Source organism: Volvox carteri, assembly GCF_000143455.1.
Source record: "Volvox carteri f. nagariensis unplaced genomic scaffold VOLCAscaffold_26, whole genome shotgun sequence".
Taxonomy (NCBI): Eukaryota; Viridiplantae; Chlorophyta; class Chlorophyceae; order Chlamydomonadales; family Volvocaceae; genus Volvox; species Volvox carteri.
The window spans coordinates 446,112-465,558 of NW_003307569.1; the positions used below are offsets into that span (position 1 = coordinate 446,112).

A 19,447-nucleotide genomic window follows, 5' to 3' on the forward strand; every position below is an offset into this window, starting at 1 on the left:
TTGCCGGGGCCCAATGCGGCGTCGTCGTACTACCCCAGCATGGATCCGCAGGCGATGGGCTCGCGGATAGCGTCCGGGGGGGTGCCTGGAGCGGCGGCAGCCGCGGCGGGTTCACAACAGCAGCCCGGGCTGCCCGGGGCCCCAGGCGGCCTAGCGAAGCGGCCGGGACAAGACGGAGGCGGAGCAGGTGGAGGTGAGGGGTCTGATGCCAAAAGACCCCGGGGCCCGCCGCCGCCCATGCCGCCGGGGCCGATGCCGCCGGGGCCAGGGCCATCGTACGGCGCACCGCCACCACTTTACGGAGCACCTCCGCCGCTATACGGCGCGCCGCCACCGCCTGGCTATCACCCCGGGCATCCCGGAATGGGACCGCCGCCGCCGTACGGCGTGCCGCCGCCAGGGATGTACGCTCCGCCGCCGCCACGACCCATGGTACCGGCCGCACGACCACCGCCGCCGGGAATGCAGTGAAGATATGGCTGGGTGTCCGTTGTTGTGTCGCTCGCGGTAGCGCGCGCGCTGCTCCACCACGACAGTCTGGAGCTATGCATTTTGTAAATTTGACACGAAGCAGGCAGTTGGGGGGATTCTGGTAGGGATTGGGGGATACCTTTGGAAGCCGCTGCTCCCGAACAGAGCTCCCATGTATTTGAGAAGAAAAGTCTAACTAAATAGCTAACTAACTTGCTTGTTGACTAATGGACGAGGTTTTTAAGGACGGAAAGCGGGTGGTGGAAAGGAAGCTAGTTGCGGACATGACCTGTGTGAATGAGCCTGACTCGGAACGGTGGCTCTCTTGTGAGCAGCAGTAAGGATGTTGGATTGGGACTTGAACTGAATTGAAGGGAGCTTGAAGGCGAGAGCTTGGCACTGGAAGGAGATGACGGTCGTCCGAGAGGGCTACCTCCGCTGTGAATCCAGGGTGGTTGTATACATCAGCAATTCCTGATATCCGCTTCGTCACGTATGGATTACTGTCCGTTGCCAGTAACTAAGTTGCACATGTATGTGGCAGCTCACTCCCAGCTCTTCCTTCTCCTCCCAGATCGCAGTCGTGAGTGCCGTGAGTACCATGTCTCTGTGACAGATGACAGACGCCACAGGTGGTGAAATCTGGACCTGGACCTATTACTGCGCTAGGGGGTAGATCAGGTATAGATATGTAGCTCTGCAGTCTATTGTCTGCCACGTGCCCGCCGCGGACGGAACGGATACGGATCTACGACAGCCAGAACCCATTTCGCGTTTCGTCTCTCACCCCACTGGGAGATCTCTGGTCTGGGTTTATGTCCCGTGGTTGCGATGTACGGATTTCGTACACGTAAGTGTAAGAAAGCTTGTCGTCACGGGCTGGAAGTGGATCTACTTGAGTCGTAACGCGGACCTGGACGGCAACCCAGCCACCAAAGATGACGAGGGAAACTTGGAACTGTGCGGATGCGACGTAGGAGAAAATACGTGATAAGCTATTTCTTTTGCTTTACGTTTGGGGCGGAGAGTAGGGGAAAAGGACTTGTGATGTGCGTGTTTTTTGCGCACCGCGCTGCCGGGCGAACGCTGAAGAGTGTTGCTGCCGTGGTTGTTGAATACCGTAGATGCATAAATTGAAAAGCCTCAGAGCTGTCTTCTGGTGCGTTTGTTTAGCAAGAACGCGAGCGCGGCATTTCATGGTAATACCACCCCTTGCAGCAACCAAGACGGCAGCACGTCTGCAGCTCGCAAGGCGACCGCGCAGTGGAAGGGTTAGTAAAGGATAAGGCTGGGCAAAAATGCAAATTTAGAAACGAGGGTTTGAAGTTTTCGAACATCTTGTGTGTTAGAAGTCACAAGTACAAATTCCGCGGCATAAATGCGGGGCGTCCTGACTGCTATAGGGCCTGCTCTAGCCTGCCTTCCAGGATTATGGCATGGCGACATACATATACTTGGAGTATACTTGTTCTATGGGTCGCTGAACATTGCAGGAACGGTTATAGCGACTTGTAATATCGCTTCCTAGAGCGACCCAGTTGGTAAACTGGACGACACAATATTCATCGTCATATGGGCATGGATGCTTTGTCGCGATGACACAGACACATGCGACGTTGCACGCATCTTATGCCATGCGCGTGATCGATTACTTGGCCGATTACTTGAACTTTTTGGCACGTGGGAAATACTGCGAACCGTCCGTTGCAAGACGCGCCTTGCGCAACACGAAGTCGTTTAAGGTGATCAATATTGCTGTGGATAATGCAGTTCTGATTTGGTAAAGATCGGTGCGTTAAAAAGGCTCGTTATGGCGATAGCGTCCTCGCTCAACCGTTTGTCACGAAAGCTACGGCTTCAGACTGCGTTAGATAAATATACGGTAACAGCAATATGAAAATTATTTGTTATTTGAATTGAAAGGAACTGGCTCCAGTTGGCGACTGGAGGAAGCATTAGTTCCTAACTTGCCCGATCTGCAGAGCCCGACATCAATCGCTGACTGAGAGACAAGGAAGAGAAGAATACTAAGCTTACAAATAATGGTGTAGGAATGCCTTAAATAGTCTGGCAAAGCCTTGCACGACACAGAGTCGTACCGATCAAAGCCAAACCCTACGTACTCGGTAACGAACACAAATCCCTTACATTTCCCCGGTCTTTCAAAGCTGCAACGTCCTCGTTGCCATTACAGACGCAAGCACAAGGTTCCCTTGCATACTGCAACTCACTGCTTTCATCACAACAGTGGGCATGCTCAGGCAACTGCACCCCCATACAATGCCATGGCATGACTACATATGGGACTCAGACAGCTAACCACATAAGGCAAGGTGTTCCAGCTAAGAAAAACCCAAAGACAGCATAGCTTGGTTCAAATGAAAAGCATGACTGTGTGAGCTCCGGAATGATTGCATCTACTGCACACATAAGCACACATGAGAACTCGAAGGAAAGTAAGAACGGAGAATCTCGTGAAGGTGATGGTAGGTCTCTTTTGAGCACTCGGCTGGGCGCCCCGGTCGACTTGAGCCAAAACACAGGGGCACACAGACACAAGGGCCAACATCGAGCTCCATGGCATGATGAGATGTGATGGCCTTTAGCGTGACGTTGGATCGACGACGAAGATAACGAAAACGATTGAACTCGTGAAACGTGGGGTACGCAAGCATCCAGTCGCTGTCAACCCGGTGCACTCCTGCCGTGGAGGCTGCTGCAACACGAGCACGCATACAACCTACACGACGGGCAGGCATACTGGCGACCAGGGCACGGCGATTAACGTTGAACGAACGAGGTAGACGGCGGGTTGTCAGCTTCCGCAAACGATAGAAGCAAACGGATATGGCCCATTCTTGAGCCCGAAACGAACGTGAAACTGCAGTCCAGCGCAAGGTGTCCAAACTTGGCCGGCTGTCGAACGACGGTAAGGCGTTCTGATCCAACTGAAAAGGAAAGAGCTCCGATTTCAAGTTGTGACACCAACTGTTACACTCGGAGTGGAGCGACTTGAGCCGACTTGCACACAACAGTGGCGTACAAAGCTGAATGTCAGTACCGAAGAGCGATGAACCCGGTAGTTACGAGATGCGGGTGAACGACCGGCAACACGGGCCGGCAAACAATCGATCGTGCGGTGGCGCGAAGTGCAAAAGCAGTGACGATGGGAAAACAGCTCCAATACGGACCGAGGCAGGATTGAACCATAACTCGATACCATATGAAAGGAACTGGCTCCAGTTGGCGACTGGAGGAAGCATTAGTTCCTAACTTGCCCGATCTGCAGAGCCCGACATCAATCGCTGACTGAGAGACAAGGAAGAGAAGAATACTAAGCTTACAAATAATGGTGTAGGAATGCCTTAAATAGTCTGGCAAAGCCTTGCACGACACAGAGTCGTACCGATCAAAGCCAAACCCTACGTACTCGGTAACGAACACAAATCCCTTACATGAATCATCTCAATTGAGTCACCTGTCGGTAAATTCGACAATCGCCATCGTGTCCGTCAAATAACAGCCTTTCTAACGTCCAACGGTATCCTAAGACAGTGTGAGCAACGGTATCCTAACATGGACGCTGTACATCTCATTTGTCATTGAGCGGGGGCCAAACAGCCATACTTGATGCAAAACGCGATTGAGGAATACCTTTCAGTGAAAAATCGTGATGTTTGCGGTAGTACCTTAATCCTCTGTTCTGTCTAGGCAAAGTTCCTGCAATCTTCCTTCATATATTCGTATAAGTTTGTGCAAGAGCACTCGTGATTTTCGGAGTCGTATCTCCCGACGGCTACACTCGCTCGCTTCGTGCTGCTGAACGTTGACAACGGAAATCATTCAAGAAGGTCCGGTACGCAGCCATCGCGGCACATTGTCGAGAAGATTATTCATCTATAGTCGCATGGCGATAAACGCAAACATCGTTCCTCATGATGGCCAACTCTTTTCCCGCAGCAGCTGTGGGATGGCTAACGCTTCGGACGATGTGACGGCTAAGCGGCTGGAGGTGTACCTTACGATGCAGCGACAATACGCGGAGCAGCTAAAGCTGTCTCAAGCGCTGTCAGCCCGACTCGATGCTATGGCATCCCAGGTTGGTTGTTCGCATCAGTTTTCACGCGCAGACTCGGTCTTGCGCGATGCTGTGAAGTCCATTGTGAAGACCTCAACTATCTTTTCTTATTCATTGAACAAATTTATTTATTTTGGTTTATCCTACGTTGACGGTTTGTTGCTGCGCAGGCAACGCTGCTTGAGGAGGTCCTTGTTTCGGCCTTAGGAAGGCTCGGCTCTTCCCGCGGGCGCCTGAAACGGAAAACCAACCCCGACGCCGCCGCCGACACAGTCGATGCCACCGAAGCTCCATTCGGCCATTCAGCCAACCTTCGAAGGAAAACTATTACTGATACAGCCAACCCGCAGCCTTCGCCTGCTGCGTTAGATGAAGCCGCGGGCGTTGACGCGGCACGGAGTTCGCGATGTGCTGCCGCACCGCGGGCAGCTGCCGTACCGCCGGCGCCGCTGCCGCCTGTCTGGGCGGACATCAACAGTTGGGATCGCATACGCCGGGTAACGTCTGTGCCACCACTGTCACCTTTCATGACTAAGGCGCTCATGGAGAGCGGCAGCAGCGGCGGCGGCGCCACCGCCGCCGGCCATTGCTCAGCACCGTCGCCGCCGCCAACGGCACTGCTATCTTCGCTCTCCGCCGAGCCGCCGCCGCTGCCGCCGTCACCTTCCCTGGCACCATCACTGCCGGCGGCGCTTCCCTCCAGCCTCCACTCGACTGCTACTGCCAGTTGGTCCGCGGGGAGCGACTCGCTTAACACCGGTAACACTCCAACTGCAACCGTCAACGGTCCGAGCAACTGCCTCGCCCTGGCCGAGTCGCCAACCGTGATGGATCAGGGCTTGGCGGAAAGCGTTACGAATGGCGGCGGCGGCGGCGGCGGTTGCGGCAACGGGATTGTGGAAGGCGCACGTGCTGGGCCCGCAAGACCGGCAGCGGCTTCTTGTCGCAATGAGCCGGCGGCGGCGGCCGAATGGGCGACGACGCCAACGCTGACACAAGCACATGCAGAGATCCTGCCGTACAACAACCTATGTCAGCAGGGAATTGTACGATTCCAGCAGGAGCTCGTGCAGAAGCTAGGAAAGCTGAATCGCAGAGGCGGCGCTGCCGGCGGCTGTGGCGGCGACGGAAACGGCAGTAGCAGCAGTACACACAGCGTCGCCAGCAGCGGCCTCGCCGCAGACGGCGGCAAATCAGGGCGGCGCCAAAGGCATCAGCATCACCAGCAAAAGCAGCGTTGCGATCTGGCGACGGAATCCGCTCTCGAATCCGTACGGCTCACAGCCACCAAAAGCGCTGCCGCACCTGCTGTCGTACAGGCTGCTCCGACATCTCTACACAGCCCGCTCGTCTTCAGCCCGTCGTACTTCAGCAACCCGCAAGTCCTACATGCGCTACAGCTCCAAGGCAACCAGCGGTACGAGGTTCCACTTGTACGGCATCTTGTACGGCAGCCTAGCGGCGTCTGTACGGACCCTCGGGACATGGACATCCTTGCCGGCCCGGGGGTCATGACCCCGGCGGGGTCTGGGACCTCGAACGACGCCCGCCCTGTAGACAACTTTGGACAGGTCATGTACGGCACACAGGCGGGACAGGCGCGTCAAGCATGCATGTACGGCATCCTTCCGTCCCTCCCGACATCCGCTATCCCGGGCATGCAGGTCGCCGGTTCAAATCCTGGTCCGTTCGCTACCATGGCGGCGTTTGACAGTCGCCCAAGTGGGGCCGCCGCCGCCGCCGCCATGCCCAATGGCGGTTCCGTAGTTCCGGGCATCTGTCTGAACCTGCAAACATTGCCGTACTCGGACCTGCCCACATTCGCCGCCGCCGCCGCCTCTGTCGATGACTGCGGTGGCTTGCTGTGCGGGTCGTCGTCCGCCCAGGCTTCAACGCTGTGGCAACATCAGGCTCTCCTTCCCACACTCGCCTGTCACAATGCCGCCGCCAACATGAACACCAACCTCGACGTGCAGAACCCCGTGTGCAGCCCTCGAGGTCCTCGACAGAATTTAGCTGTGGAGCCGCCTCCCTGCGTTTCATCTTCACCATCGATGTTAATGTCATCACCATCTCCCGCGCCGCCAGCGCCGTTTAGCCCCAGCAGCCTCAGCCTCATCCACGGGCCCGTGGGCTACGTGAGCGCACCGACGGTGTTTGAGGGATTAGGGCTGCGGCTGCGGCTGTGACGGGGGAGGTGAAGGGGGGCGAGGGATGGCGGGCACCAGTAAGGGAGGGAGGGAGGATGTAGTAGCTGGTACACAGTACGGCTCTACAAACACGCGCGTAGCGCGACCACCAGCATCTCGAGAGGCCTTTTCAGCGGCGGCCAGCTACTACAGAAGAAGAGGCAGCAGGCAGGGCAGAGGAGGGGGAGGGGAGGGGAGATGTGAATATGAATACAGGAAGTTTTAACAACCGCGGCAGATGTCACCACGAACAGGCGAGATATGCCCAATTCCAGTAAGAGTAAGTGGTGGACAAGTAGAAGAGACTGATTGGATTGGAGAGGCGGCAGAAGAAGAGCGGATGTGGGGCCTACAACAGCCATCTGAAAACTGCTGAACGTTTTGCAAAAGATGGACTTGGTTGTGATGGCGGTTGGGTCGTGTTGGCGGTTGGGTTACGATTAGTCTGTTGATGTGCGCTGCGGCGGGGGTTGGTCAGTTGGGGGATTGTGAGGTTGGTACGGCGATGTTTTGTGTGCCGATGTGGATACATGTGGAAGTACGGGGGGGGATGTAGGGGGGGGGAAATATGTGCTGGGAACCCCGATGGTTCCAAACGGCGGACGGATTGCGGATTGGCCACTTGGGACCTTCCTTCCGTACGGGGGTGTACATCTGTATGTGTGCTTGTACACAGTTCGCATTGATTGGAGAGGAACACCCGTCCAGTCTGTGCGCGTGTGCGCTGTCCCGGCTAGGCTAGGCGGCTACTACTACCCGCCCCTACGTCATGTTATTATTTATGTTGTTGGGTTGGGATTTCCAAATGAGGCCCAAAAAATAGTTGAAAGGGATATTGTACAGCATGATGGCTGTGGTGATTGATGATTGGTGGTTGTGAATCTGAATCGGTTGATGAATGAGACTGAAAAAAATATTGTGATCCTTCGGGGGGGTCATGCGGTGCGGTGCGGTGTGGTGTGGTGTGGGGGCGATGGTGTTGGGTCGTGTGGTGGTGTTGGGGGAGACTCCGAGTTCGTGGAATGAAAACCACGACACAGGAGATGGCGGTGAAGTGAGGTGAGGTGAGGTGAGGTGAGCTGCGCGGTGAAGACTTTGAAGGCTGTTCCCGAAGCGCGGAAGGCGGGTGAAGGGCTTCTAAAGGGGGAAGGGAAGAACGCACCCTTTGGTGTTTTTTAATATACTACGTATGTATGTATGCATACCGGATGATGGTGTTCTGCGACACGTCTTATGTCATGTTGCATATGTGCATATCGCATTGAGGGGATGTCGTGTGAAGATGAAATCCGAAAAGAGTCGACAGCCGCTCTTAATGTCCGTGCCTCTTGTGCCGTACACTGTCTGTCGTACCTCCTAAGGTGCTGTACGGCATGAAGCAGCTCGGAAGATGTCGTTGGCCCAATGAGAATCCAGGTAGTTCCTGTGGCCGTACAACAGTATCACAAGCGCCACTCTGCCGTACGAGCTGTGTATTTCGATGTCATGTTCTCCCATGCACCTGCAAGGTGTATGTATGCATGTATGTGTGTCTATGGGTGTTATGTAAAGCTTCCCTTTTGGGAAAGTATTTCTGTCATCAGGAAAATACCCCCCGGTTGCAGAAACGTATTTAAAAAATTTAGATGCCGTGGTTGGTTTCGGATCGTTTATGTGGAGGGAAAGGAAGACGGGAGGGACAGGCGGCGGGCTTTTACGGGGCGCCGTACGGAAACCTGTACGGTACATTTCCTCAGGAAGCGTGTGGATTCATGGGGGGGACGCGGGATGGACCGGGGGAGGAAAAGCTGGGTGAGGGGGTGGGGTGGGTGTTTTGCCGGGGGGAATGGGGGAAATGAGACGCGGATGGGTTGGTGACGTGGCGTGTGTGTGTATGATAATGTACGGCGTGTGCATAATCATAAGCACACGCGCGTGTGTGTGTTCGGAGTGAAAGCCTCGTTATGCATGAGGAGGCAGCCTATGCAGTCGAGTCCTTTTTCCAACATTTTAACTACATACATACATACATACGTAGCATATGTACATGTGGATGAGTGGGTGGGTGGTGGATGCGACGAGCTAATGCTCTTCACATTGGCGATGTGATGAGGTGCGAATGATGGAGGAGCGAGTCGTACAAACTGACGTACGACGTCGTACCATCTCTACCTGGTCGTTCCATTTGTTCGAGGTTATTATGACGTCATCACTGACTGAGATATTTTACTGAGGTGCTTCACTGAGGCGCAACTGCTGCCGCAGCACTGGCTCAATGTGTGGCCCCCCCCGGGGTGTCATCAGCCTGCACCACTGTTTGTTCGGCTTCGTCTCCTATGAAGACCATAATATTATCATATATTGCTTCGCTCCGTGTCGTACTGCCGTACTGTCGTACTTTACGTGTTGCCGGTTCCGCGATATGGCGCTGTGACATATAGAATACATAGATATAGAGAGAGCGAGATAGAGGCAAATTCGATTGCCTCGAAAGGTGGGCATGATGGGAGGATGTTTTTCTCCTCTGGACCATGAAGATATATATTTTTAGATATATATTATATAAAATAGTCGTTAGTAGTTACTTGGGGTCCAAGTCTAAATGATGTTTAGCTGCGGGTTTTGCTGCGCTGCTCTGCTACTTAACTAAATTGAGTCATTCTAGTCGGGGTGTTGACGACGAGGTTTTATACGCGAGCGCGTCGGAGCGAGAGGAATAGTCCCCTGGCATTATTGCCGGAAGCACTATACGGAATGTCATATCACCGTCTGTAATGTCGTTAAGTCGAGTCCTCCACTTTTATTTACTTTGGAAAGACTGCCTCGCTATGAACACGGAGCTTTACGCGCTTGTGCGCGCTTCAGTTGCCATAATGGTTTTGGTGTTTGTAATCGGCGGCACGCGGTGGTTGAAAATATTCACCGTCACTTATGTGTCGCTTGGGGTCCTGTTGTGTTGCTACAGCTCTGCGCAAGCGACGTTGCGTGCATTGTCAGATGTGTGTGTGTGTGTGTGTGTGTTTGTGTATATGTTACACCTTGTCTGTAATTTTTCACATCCCCAAGCCCTCTCTGGCCGGGGGACGGTACCCGCCCGCCATGGGTGAGACCGCCGAAGCACTCCGTCATTGGAGTGGCGTTCTTGTGTGTGTGTGTGTGTGTATGTATGTATGTATGTATGGCAGTGGAATGTACGGCTGCTCCACGCTTGCGCGCATTGCCGTGTGAGAAGCGGCGGGCGCTTCGTCACTGTCTGTCTGTCTGTCTGTCTGTCTGTCTGTTCCGCACAGTCCCCCAGGTGGCGCAGAGCTTGCCATCTTCTTACGCAAGGCGCCTGCCTGTCGCGACGCGCTTGTGTGCCTGTCTGTCTGTCTGTAAAAAAATGTTTGTCTGTCTGTTCGTTTACCTGTTCGATGCTCGGTTGCCATCTGCCCGTATTGCGACAGGGGGGTCGGAAAGAAGCATTATTTGCTTTCGGCTTTCGGTTGGCATTCGGTGATGTGTACGACAGTGATGACGGTGAAATACGATAAATGCACTGCGGATGATAGTAATAGCGATGGATGACGGAGACGATGTTGTTGATGATGATGATGATGATGATGATGATGATGATGATGATGATGGTGGTGGTGGTATTGGTGGTGGTGCTGGTGGTCATGATGATGGTGGTGGTGGTGGTGATGCTAAAGGAATGGAAAGAGCATCTGCAGCGTGTGCGTCGTACACGGCCATGTGGATGATGTGGCGACGTGCGCGCGTGCGGCTGTCACCCGGCTGACCGCCGTGGGTCCGTGTCGGGACGGGGGGGAGGTAGAAAACACGTCGCAGTCGGCATGGTTCGTGCGTGGGTAATGGCGACCGTGGTGTCGAGCATCAAAGCCAACGCCCGTGACGCGACCAATCGGATCTTTAGATGGCAGTTATTAGAACGGGGAAAGGGGGGGGACACCGGCCCAAATGAACGAAGAGTGAGCACATCTTTTGGATACCGTGTCTTATAATGTGTTTTATTACGTTTTCCCCCTTGCCCCCGGGGCTTTCCCCTCCCCTCCCCTCCCCTCCCCCCCAAGGGGACCCGCGGCTGTTATGTACTGGCGGCGATGTGCGTTTCTGCATGTCAATCAGTCAGCTGATGTCGTTAAGTCGTTAAGTCACAATCGCGTCTTCCTTCCCGCTTCCGCCTCCTCCTCTCTTCCTCTTGTTGTGAGCGGCTGATGAACTCGTCAGGATAACAGAGGGGATTGTACGGAGCCGTACGGGATTGTCCGGGACCGTTGGTTTAATTGTCGTGGGTTCTGGGGAGGACGGGAAAGAGCTCTGTGTTTGCTGTGACACGCTCCTAGTCCAGGAGCAATCTGCGGTTGGGGGTTTTCGGGGGCTGGCTAGGTACACGGTTTTGTCGTACCGGACTAGGCACGTGGGGTATGCGCGGTGCATGTGTGTGTGTGTGTTGTTGTTGCGTTTGCGTTTCCTCCCTGGGAATGAGGGTCCGTTCGGTACTAACAGTCGGGACTATCTGTGAATCACACACGTGATTTTTGATTTGGGTTTTAGGGTTTTGGAGATTCCTTTCCCCCCCCCCTTCTCTCTCCCTCTCTGTCTCCCTGTCTTTCTCGTTGTCGTTGTCATTCGGTCTCTTCTCGTTCGGTCTCTCTGGAGCGCAGCAACACTGCGCCACAGGGCCTCCGGATGGAGCTGAAACCACATCAAGCCTCTGTGCGAACGCGCCCTTGGCGATGATTTCCTTCCGCTTCAGAGCTGCTTGACTTTCAAACTGGATCGTTAATGAAGACAGTACGGAAAAAAAGATGCCGCCTTTCCTCGCTTCTCTTCCTTTTCCTGCTGTTTGATGATAAACAACGTGATGAGATGCCGTGTGGTTATGTAAAAGCCAGCGATTTCTTAATGTACGGCTACCCCGAGAGTGAAAGGCTGGAGGTAGTTAATCCTATAATTGGATCGGATTTGGATTTTAAAAAGCCCATCGGGTTCCAACGGTTGGGTCTTCCTCCAAAATCTCCTCCATTTATTTTTGAAAATGATCTTTTGCAGCCCCAGCGTTTTGAGGTTGCTCAGGTGGAGATTGTTGCGCTGATGCAGATGCGCGAAGTGTGGTGTCATTTGTGAAAGGATGTGGTGGAGCATGGCGGGGCCAGGGGAGTGTACGGCAGATCGTGGGCATCCAAGGTCTGCACGAGCCTTTCGTTATCGCTTCGGCATTACGAGAGGTACTTTTTGGGTACGACTTCGGAAGCTGATGTGGTCGGCTGCTGATGAGATTGTACGGCCCTGTACGGCATAAGGCTGCTGCTGCATTTTCGCAGTGACCAGGAAGCGTTCTTGCCATGTTCACCGCATTGTTTAGGTACGTTTCTGTAGTTTTGACACCGCTGCCCGCCGGCGGGCGTTCGTTTGGGGTTGAATGGTTTTTATTATTAGCTGAATGATTGCTAGCTGCCGTACATTCATCCGTATCTTGAAGTTGTGACGTACGGTCGTATAACATCATAATTCGGATGTCGGGACGAGGTCGCTTCGGGTCCTCGACTCCTCGCGCTGGCGGGCCGGCGGCATCCCCGTTGCGAGCTGGTGAAAAGCATAGAATTTGCCGTACTTGCCGTACCACCGTGTTTATGGGCTTCTTGCCCGTACGTGTGCAAAGACGTGCGCGTTTGCCTGCTAGAGTTGCATTTATCTTTATCCAGTCTAGGTCGCTGTTGTTGATGTTGATGTTATTGTTGTTGTCGTTGCTGCTGCTGGTGTGCAGGGCTGCAATCACTGTGTGTCGAGTGCATCGGTGCATGTGAACATCAAGCTGAGGAAAAAGGGACTTGTACCAATACTATCACACACCGGAGGAAACACCTTTCCGCGGGCTTTGCTGCAACAACCAATTTCGTGCGGTGTGCTCGGATGCTTAGCATTTCTGCCGGAGATGCTAAAACATTTTTTTGTAAACTGGAGGACAGACCCCGCTACGCATGTGTGCCCATCAGCCAAGCGTCGGCCAAGCTAGATATAACCCTAACAAACGTCAGCTCAGGTTTGACGAATTTGGCATCTCGTAATGTATCATCTTAAGATCGTGGAGGGTAACCGATACAGACATCATCAGCAACAACGTAAGAAATGAAATGAGCGGAACTGGCTGTCGGAGCCATCTGGCTGTCGGAGTCCATATGCAAACCCCCCACTTCCCCTGCCGCCGTTGCACTCTTTTCCTCAAAATCCTCATCAAATCCTGGGAGTGTGCACATATGCACACAGATATACATGCAAATGCACACATACGTACATACATACATACACACATACGCCACAAGATGCAATTGCGCCAAGCTGCTACTGCTTCTCCCTGCGAGGCACCAGTTGTTGCTCCGAGCTGCTACAGCCCCACATGTCCCGTCTGTGTTTCACTGTTCTTCGCACAGGGTCTGGGTCGCCATAACAGTAAAACCTTAAAACCTATAAACCATTAAATAATGTACAATTCAGTGCACAGGTGTTCCTGTTCCTGTTCCTGCTTCCGTTTCTCTTACGTCCTGCCCACCACCTGCAACGGTTCGCTCCTTGTCTTCACCACCTTGCATTCCCAGTAATTCCCAATAATTCCCAACTGCCTTAAGCTCATTTAAGTTGAAGACCGGCTACTCTATCTCAGCTGCAAGTGCCATTATTGCTACTCTACTACAACATTCGACTACATCGACTACCCAGTAACCCCTTCGACTTCGCATGCCAACCATTTAAACTCGTCTCGCATCGTAAAACCTCACAATACTAATCGTGATTAATGTGTTTCTCCTAATACTAATACGACGGTGATACTGAGCTACAGCTACAATTGCGATTGTTGCCGCGTCATCGCCGCCGCCGCCGTCGGCAGTTGCTGCTGCTGCTGCTGCTGTTTGTCGAGTGGCGGCGGCATCGCCTCCACGACGATGCTGGATGCGCCGCCCCCGCCGTTGCAAATGGCGGCGCAGCCCCTCCTACCCCCCCTGGAGCGCAGCACGTTGAGCAAAGTCACTAGGATGCGCGCACCGCTCGCGCCGATAGGATGCCCTAGAGCCACACTCCCGCCGAAGACGTTGACTCTGAAAGGCCGAGTGGAAGAAAATTTGGGTTTAAAAGGCGCTATGGGTTTTACTTTATTCAAAATATTAATTAAATCAGGTTCTAATACTGGGCTTTATTCCGGGATGTTGGCCTTGCCGATTGCAGTGTAACTTTAAAATGTACCTAAAACCCCAAAACCCTAAGTTAAAACCGCCCTAAAACCGTAACGTAAAACTCAGAACCATCCAAGGGACACACGCACCGCTCGGCCGGTAGCCCCAGCAACTGCCGGTTGACCAGGTCAACGACGCTGAACGCCTCGTTGACTTCCCAATAGTCCACGTCAGATGCTGACGTCAGCCCCGCGTGTTTGAGTGCGCGTGGTACTGCTAGCGCCGGGGCTGTCGTAAACCATTCTGGCGATTGTGCTGCGTCAGCAAAGCCCCGTACCGCCGCCAGCAATGGCAAGCCCAGACGCTGTACGGCGAATCGATGCATCGATGCGACCCATTTCCACCGCGGGGTAAGGGAAACGTGTGAGTTATAAACACAATGCCGTGCACACACATTGCTTGGCAAAAAGGTGTGAGGGGAAAAGTGAACCCTGCAGGACAGTACGACAGAAAGTTCGTACCTGTACGGCTTCATAACTTGCTATCACCAATGCCGCCGCCCCATCGGTCATAGGCGACGCGTTGCCTGCTGTGACCGTTCCGCCGTCACGACGAAAGTACGGCTTGAGCGCCGTCAGCCGTACAGGGTCCATCTTCGAAAGACTTTCATCCTCCCAGATGTACGACCCTGCTGTGGCGGCGGCGGGGCCCGCTGCTGAAGCCGCCGCAGCAGCTGCGGCGGCGGCCACCGTGCCGTACAACGACGGCGGAGTTCCACCGCCGCCGCTACCACTGCTGCCGCTCGCGCCGACGCCGCCAGGAATACCGATCGTCGCGCTGCGTGACGCTGGTCCCTCCGCACCGCTACTGCTACCGCTACTGCCGGCTGCAGCCCCGGCGCCAGCCACGCTTGGCGACACATTCGCACGTCCGCCGCCTCCGCCAGGCCGCGGCACGGGTACGACCTCCGCCGCTGTGTACCCCGCCGCCGCCGCCGCCACTGCCCGCCGGTGGCTTTGCAGCGCATGCTCGTCCTGCGGCGGTTATTGGCGGTTAACGACGGTTAATGGGCTGCGGCGGTTCTTCTTAGTGTGTATGTGTGTGTTTACGTTCCGTACGGAACACAACGCCGTGCCGCGTTTCCCCCCGCCTGTCAGTTCCAACCCCCAACCCCCCAACTACCAACCCCCAACCACCCGCAGCGGGGCCCCCAACCGCCGGGACCTACCTGCTGCTGGCGGCCCACTGCGAACCTGTCCGCGCACATCTCCGCACAGCTGCCCATGTGGATGTTGCCGTACGGGTCCCACAGACCGTCCTTGACAAGACCGTCCACAACGGAGCCGTCGCCTGAACATCAGTGAACATCAACAACAGGAAACATCAGCACGACACAATAACAAAATATCATCAAAAAGAGCTACATCACCAGCGGCCCCCCCCTACTACCACCGCTACCACCGCACACATGGGCCCTCGCTCTGTCACTATGCCACAACAAACCTGCTCCCCTTCCTCACCCAACTAACCCACCTGCCCTGTCCTTCCCACGCCTTCGTCTTATTGCCCGCGGCGCCGCAGCGCCCAGCAACACCCGCAAACACCACCTCACAGCATCACCACCACCTTCGCCATTTCCCTCATCGCGGCTCACTAAAACCACTAATCACAGCGCCTTTCACAGCACCAAGGGGCACATCGCTTTCTTTTGGCTTCTGGAGTACCTCTTTTTGACGCGAGCTTCTGCCGTCCGCATTGGCCTCCTTACCGAAGATTAAATCATTAAACGAAAAACACGTACACGCAACCCCCCATACACACACACACGCACGTACCAACCCCTTCCCCCCTATGGCGCACTCTATGGAGACACCCACCCAGTCTCAGGCCCTTCCTGGCCCCGGGCAGGTAATGTGGGGCGTTACTCATGCTCTCCATGCCGCCAGCCACAATGACGTCAGCAGAGCCTGAACGCAACCGGGTGTGGGTGGGGGCCGGGGGGGGTCCGGGGGAAGGGTTGCGCGGTGGGGGAAGGGTTGCGCGGTGGCGATGAAACGGGGGTTGGACTTGGAGGAGACTCTGCCTCTTCCTCCTCCTCTTCGCCCCGCACTCTTCTAACCACCCAGCAACCGAACCCTAACGACAAACGACTAACAACCCTATTCCGCCGCGGAAACCTTACTCGCCATGATCGCCTGTGCCGCCAGCATCACCGCCTTCAGCCCCGAGGAGCATACCTTGTTCACCAGCGTGCAGGGGGTGCTGGGGGGGAGCCCGGCACCGAGGGCCGCCTGGGTGGCGGGAGCCTGATTCCGCAGGGGGAGGGAAAGGAGGTGGGGGAAGGTTGAAAACCCACACGCTCACACTTGGTGGGCGAGGAAAAGGGTGAAACGCACAAGGGGGTTGTCGGTGACGTGTCCAATCGATGCGGGCTTATATCTGTCTGAGGATTTGACAGCAGCAGACAGCAGCTGCAGCAGCAGCAGCAGCAGGAGGGTCGCACCTGGCCGAGGTTCGCGGATATAACATTGCCAAAGATAACCTCATCGACATCTTCCGGCCGCACACCGGCCCGCTCCAGGGCTCCTAGAAGTGGAACAAGGGCACCATGATATCATCCTAGATTTGTTGAGGAGGTAAGGACGCCAAAGGTAGAGGAAATAACAGAATTCTGTCAAGTTCATAAAGTTCTTACTAAGAGGCAGATTCCATCGTTGGCTGCATTGGCGTGACACAGGACGGGCGTGAGTTAGGGCATCAACTAGTCTACGGGTTGAAATAAGCCTGACATGCTTTCATGAGATCGCAAGGGCATGCAGTCAATTCCACTCAGCCAATCCATTATAAGAGTAGAGAAACGTCGGCACCGCCTAACTGTTCCGGTACTGTCACAAGCTGTAATTCGATCAAGAAAGGTGCTTTGCTTCTCTCTGGGATTGCAAACACATTTCAGTAGCCACAGCGCAAGGCTCACCGCGTATAGCAAACGCCCCAAGCTCCATTGCGGTATAAGATGACAAAGCTCCCTGGAAGGCACCTAAGGGTGTCCTTACAGCGCTAACAATGCAAGGAGTCCGTGGCGTTAGGGCCGCCATGTTTTCCGACATTAGGGCACCAGGTGGGTTGCAGAGCGCGGCGACCAACTGCAAATCGAGTGGTTACCGCAGAGCTTGGGAACACGTTTATGTTCACGTACATACTCCAGAGGGTAAAGTTCCCAATTACTCATACCTCAAAGGTCACGTCCTGCCCTCGGACTTGTGTCTCATTCCGACCGTTGGTTCGGTAAACATCTGTACCTGCCTGCATGTCACGAACATAACGCACTTTGCAACTTGTATGCTTGTCCCCAATCCAGTACTGAAGGGATTACGCTTGCTTGTAAACTTTTTTTTTGCCCGTTTACGTTTACAAGCTTCATGCTTGTACGGTCCAGACGAGCCAAAAGGCTCATGAACCGCCAAATTGGAAACAGGACTCAAAAAAGAAAAAATGCTAATACCCAACAATATCAGATTGATTAATCTTCAACGTACTGCAACCTGCATCTTCTAATGTCGTCCAAGACGCGCGCTAACCCGCGTTGATCCTTGACGCCCATAATCTCAATCATGCGGTCCCCAGGATTAACCCCCAGGTCCCAAAGCTTCAAACGGATATTCGCATACGCAGGACAATCTAGCAGCACATGACATTCATCTCAACAGCTTGCCGGTTCCCACAGACTCGGCACCACCGGGCAGACCGTTCCCTACCGTGCGGTCGATTAACCGCCAAAGGCCAAACACACATCCTGAAGCGCATCAGCATGACGTGCTGTTTTGGCGAGATATAGCCGCTGCCATGCTTGGGCAAACCCATCCAATGCTTATAGCGGCACATCTTTACCCCTGGTTGCCTATTATCTGAAACAAACAAAGCTGGATCCACTGTCAACCGCTCACTTTCCCAGTCATCACCAAATCGGTTCCGAAGTTCACAGATCAACTGGCCTACATCTAGTGAACGTGTCGCCAGAGCATCAACTTTGACCTCAATGTCGCCTGAGTCGTCCACACCCGTCCGCACGTTATGGCCCATCAACTCAAGGATCTTCAGGACTTTCGCTCCCCATCCATCATACGTCATGCCAGATGATAATGCCAACCGCAGTTCCTCCCGAAAGCAATGGTGATACACAGAACCTTTTGCCTCAACCAACCTGTTCCAAAAACGAAAAATCAGGATTGCCCAATGCACTTGCAAAGGGTATTGACCCAACTCTCTGAATAGTAGCCGATTTGTTGGCAAGCCAGCACCACTCAACTGCTTCAGGAAGTTCTTCTGCAGTTCCACCATCCTGTCTTACAGTGCAATCTCAAAATAACACGATCGTGGTTCCTGGCTGTTAGGGTAACCGCGCTCCAGGATGTCCAGAACCCTTAACGGGCCCCAAACCTGTACCCCGTACGACAGAATAGACAGAACCTGGGCATCAAACGCTTTCATCGCAACAGCTCGGACAAAAAGCCCTTGTCGCTTAAGCTTACTAACCAGCGAGAAGAGCGCCTTCTGGCCTGATGTAAACAACTCATCTGTGCACGATTCGAAAGTTGTACCTGGTCCATAATGCAGGCCCAAATATCGTGCGCGCTCCTTCCAAGGTACACTCAAGAGCGCGTGTCCCGTAGCCTCCTTCACACTCATGGTAACAAGCGTAAACTGAAAGCGCCAAATCCTCGAACTGACAGTTGTCCAAAAACACCTTTCTTCCTTTCTCTTATAAATAGCTCGATTCGTTAACGAACATCTTTCGTATTCCTCAGCTTCACTGCCTACCCCGGGGGTAATTGACCTTGAAAGCCGCAAGAGTGACTTCAACCAGGGTTAGGTCCAAACCTCACCCAGCCAAGCGGGGGGAGGACGGGTAAGACTAGCTGGCAGTCTAGCTGGCAGTCTAGCTGCGAGGAGATGATAGATAAGGACCCCAAAGCGGCGGATGCCCGGGGGGGGGGGGGTCCCAGGGGGGGGGATATCGGTAGACCTTACACAGCTGGCAGTGTGTGTGTATTGAAAAAGGGGAAATAGGTGTGATGTGAAGGTGGGGAGAGGCCGGGTAAGCAACACTAACGTGTACGTGCAGGGGCCTCCCTCGAAAAGTTGTGTGTGGGGGGGGGGAGATCTGCGGTGTCAGATCAGGAAACGGCGGGGCAACAACGGACTTCCCCTCTCCCCCTCTCTTGCCCTGGCAGCAGCTTCACTCGTTTGTGGTTCGTCTTTCCCCCCCTCTTCCCCTCTTCGTCACCTACCCTCACCTGCCATCATTCCATATACCAGAGGTGAAGGGTGGAGGGAAAGAGGTGTGAAGAGGGAGGGGGACGGTTCTCTAGCAGGGGGGTTCTCTGCGTGGTAGGCGAGAGCAGGGGAGGGTTCTCTGCGTGGTAGGCGAGGGGGAGGGTTCTCTGCGTGGTAGGCGAGAGCAGGCAGCGTCTGTCAGCTCTCTTGTGTCAACAGGTCCTTTGCTTTGTTTCACGCTGAAGCTCGTGGTGCGAGATAGCGCGGACAGATCAGAGCAAACC

The 19,447-nt window shown here is 54.4% G+C and overlaps 2 protein-coding genes across 2 annotated transcripts; one reads left to right on the forward strand and one right to left on the reverse strand.

The window, feature by feature from the left end:
- Positions 1-2,487: 2,487 nt before the first annotated feature.
- Positions 2,488-6,738, forward strand: gon167 (the record flags this gene model as incomplete). The annotated part of the gene is made up of 4 exons (XM_002951804.1): positions 2,488-2,957; positions 3,184-3,271; positions 4,432-4,570; positions 4,720-6,738. The coding sequence occupies exons 1-4, from the start codon at positions 2,879-2,881 to the stop codon at positions 6,736-6,738; spliced, it is 2,325 nt and encodes a 774-aa protein (XP_002951850.1). The 5' UTR covers positions 2,488-2,878.
- Positions 6,739-12,553: 5,815 nt separating this feature from the next.
- Positions 12,554-17,168, reverse strand: VOLCADRAFT_75176 (uncharacterized protein). Its single transcript, XM_002951897.1, has 9 exons — positions 16,864-17,168; positions 16,393-16,475; positions 16,072-16,195; positions 15,767-15,856; positions 15,118-15,239; positions 14,818-14,923; positions 14,411-14,580; positions 14,039-14,253; positions 12,554-13,814 (listed from the first exon to the last, which is right to left on the reverse strand). The coding sequence occupies exons 1-9, from the start codon at positions 16,994-16,996 to the stop codon at positions 13,559-13,561; spliced, it is 1,299 nt and encodes a 432-aa protein (XP_002951943.1). The 5' UTR covers positions 16,997-17,168; the 3' UTR covers positions 12,554-13,558.
- Between the last annotated feature and the right edge of the window lie 2,279 nt (positions 17,169-19,447).

Bases quoted from the DNA above. Each gene is read 5' to 3' on its own strand.
- VOLCADRAFT_75176 (XM_002951897.1), bottom strand. From the start codon at position 16,996: ATGTCGGAAAACATGGCGGCCCTAACGCCACGGACTCCTTGCATTGTT. The intron at 16,196-16,392 runs GTGCGACCCTCC...CTGCGGAATCAG, and splicing joins TATCCGCGAACCTCGGCCAG to GCTCCCGCCACCCAGGCGGC. The intron at 14,924-15,117 runs GTAGGTCCCGGC...TAACCGCCGCAG, and splicing joins CAGTGGGCCGCCAGCAGCAG to GACGAGCATGCGCTGCAAAG.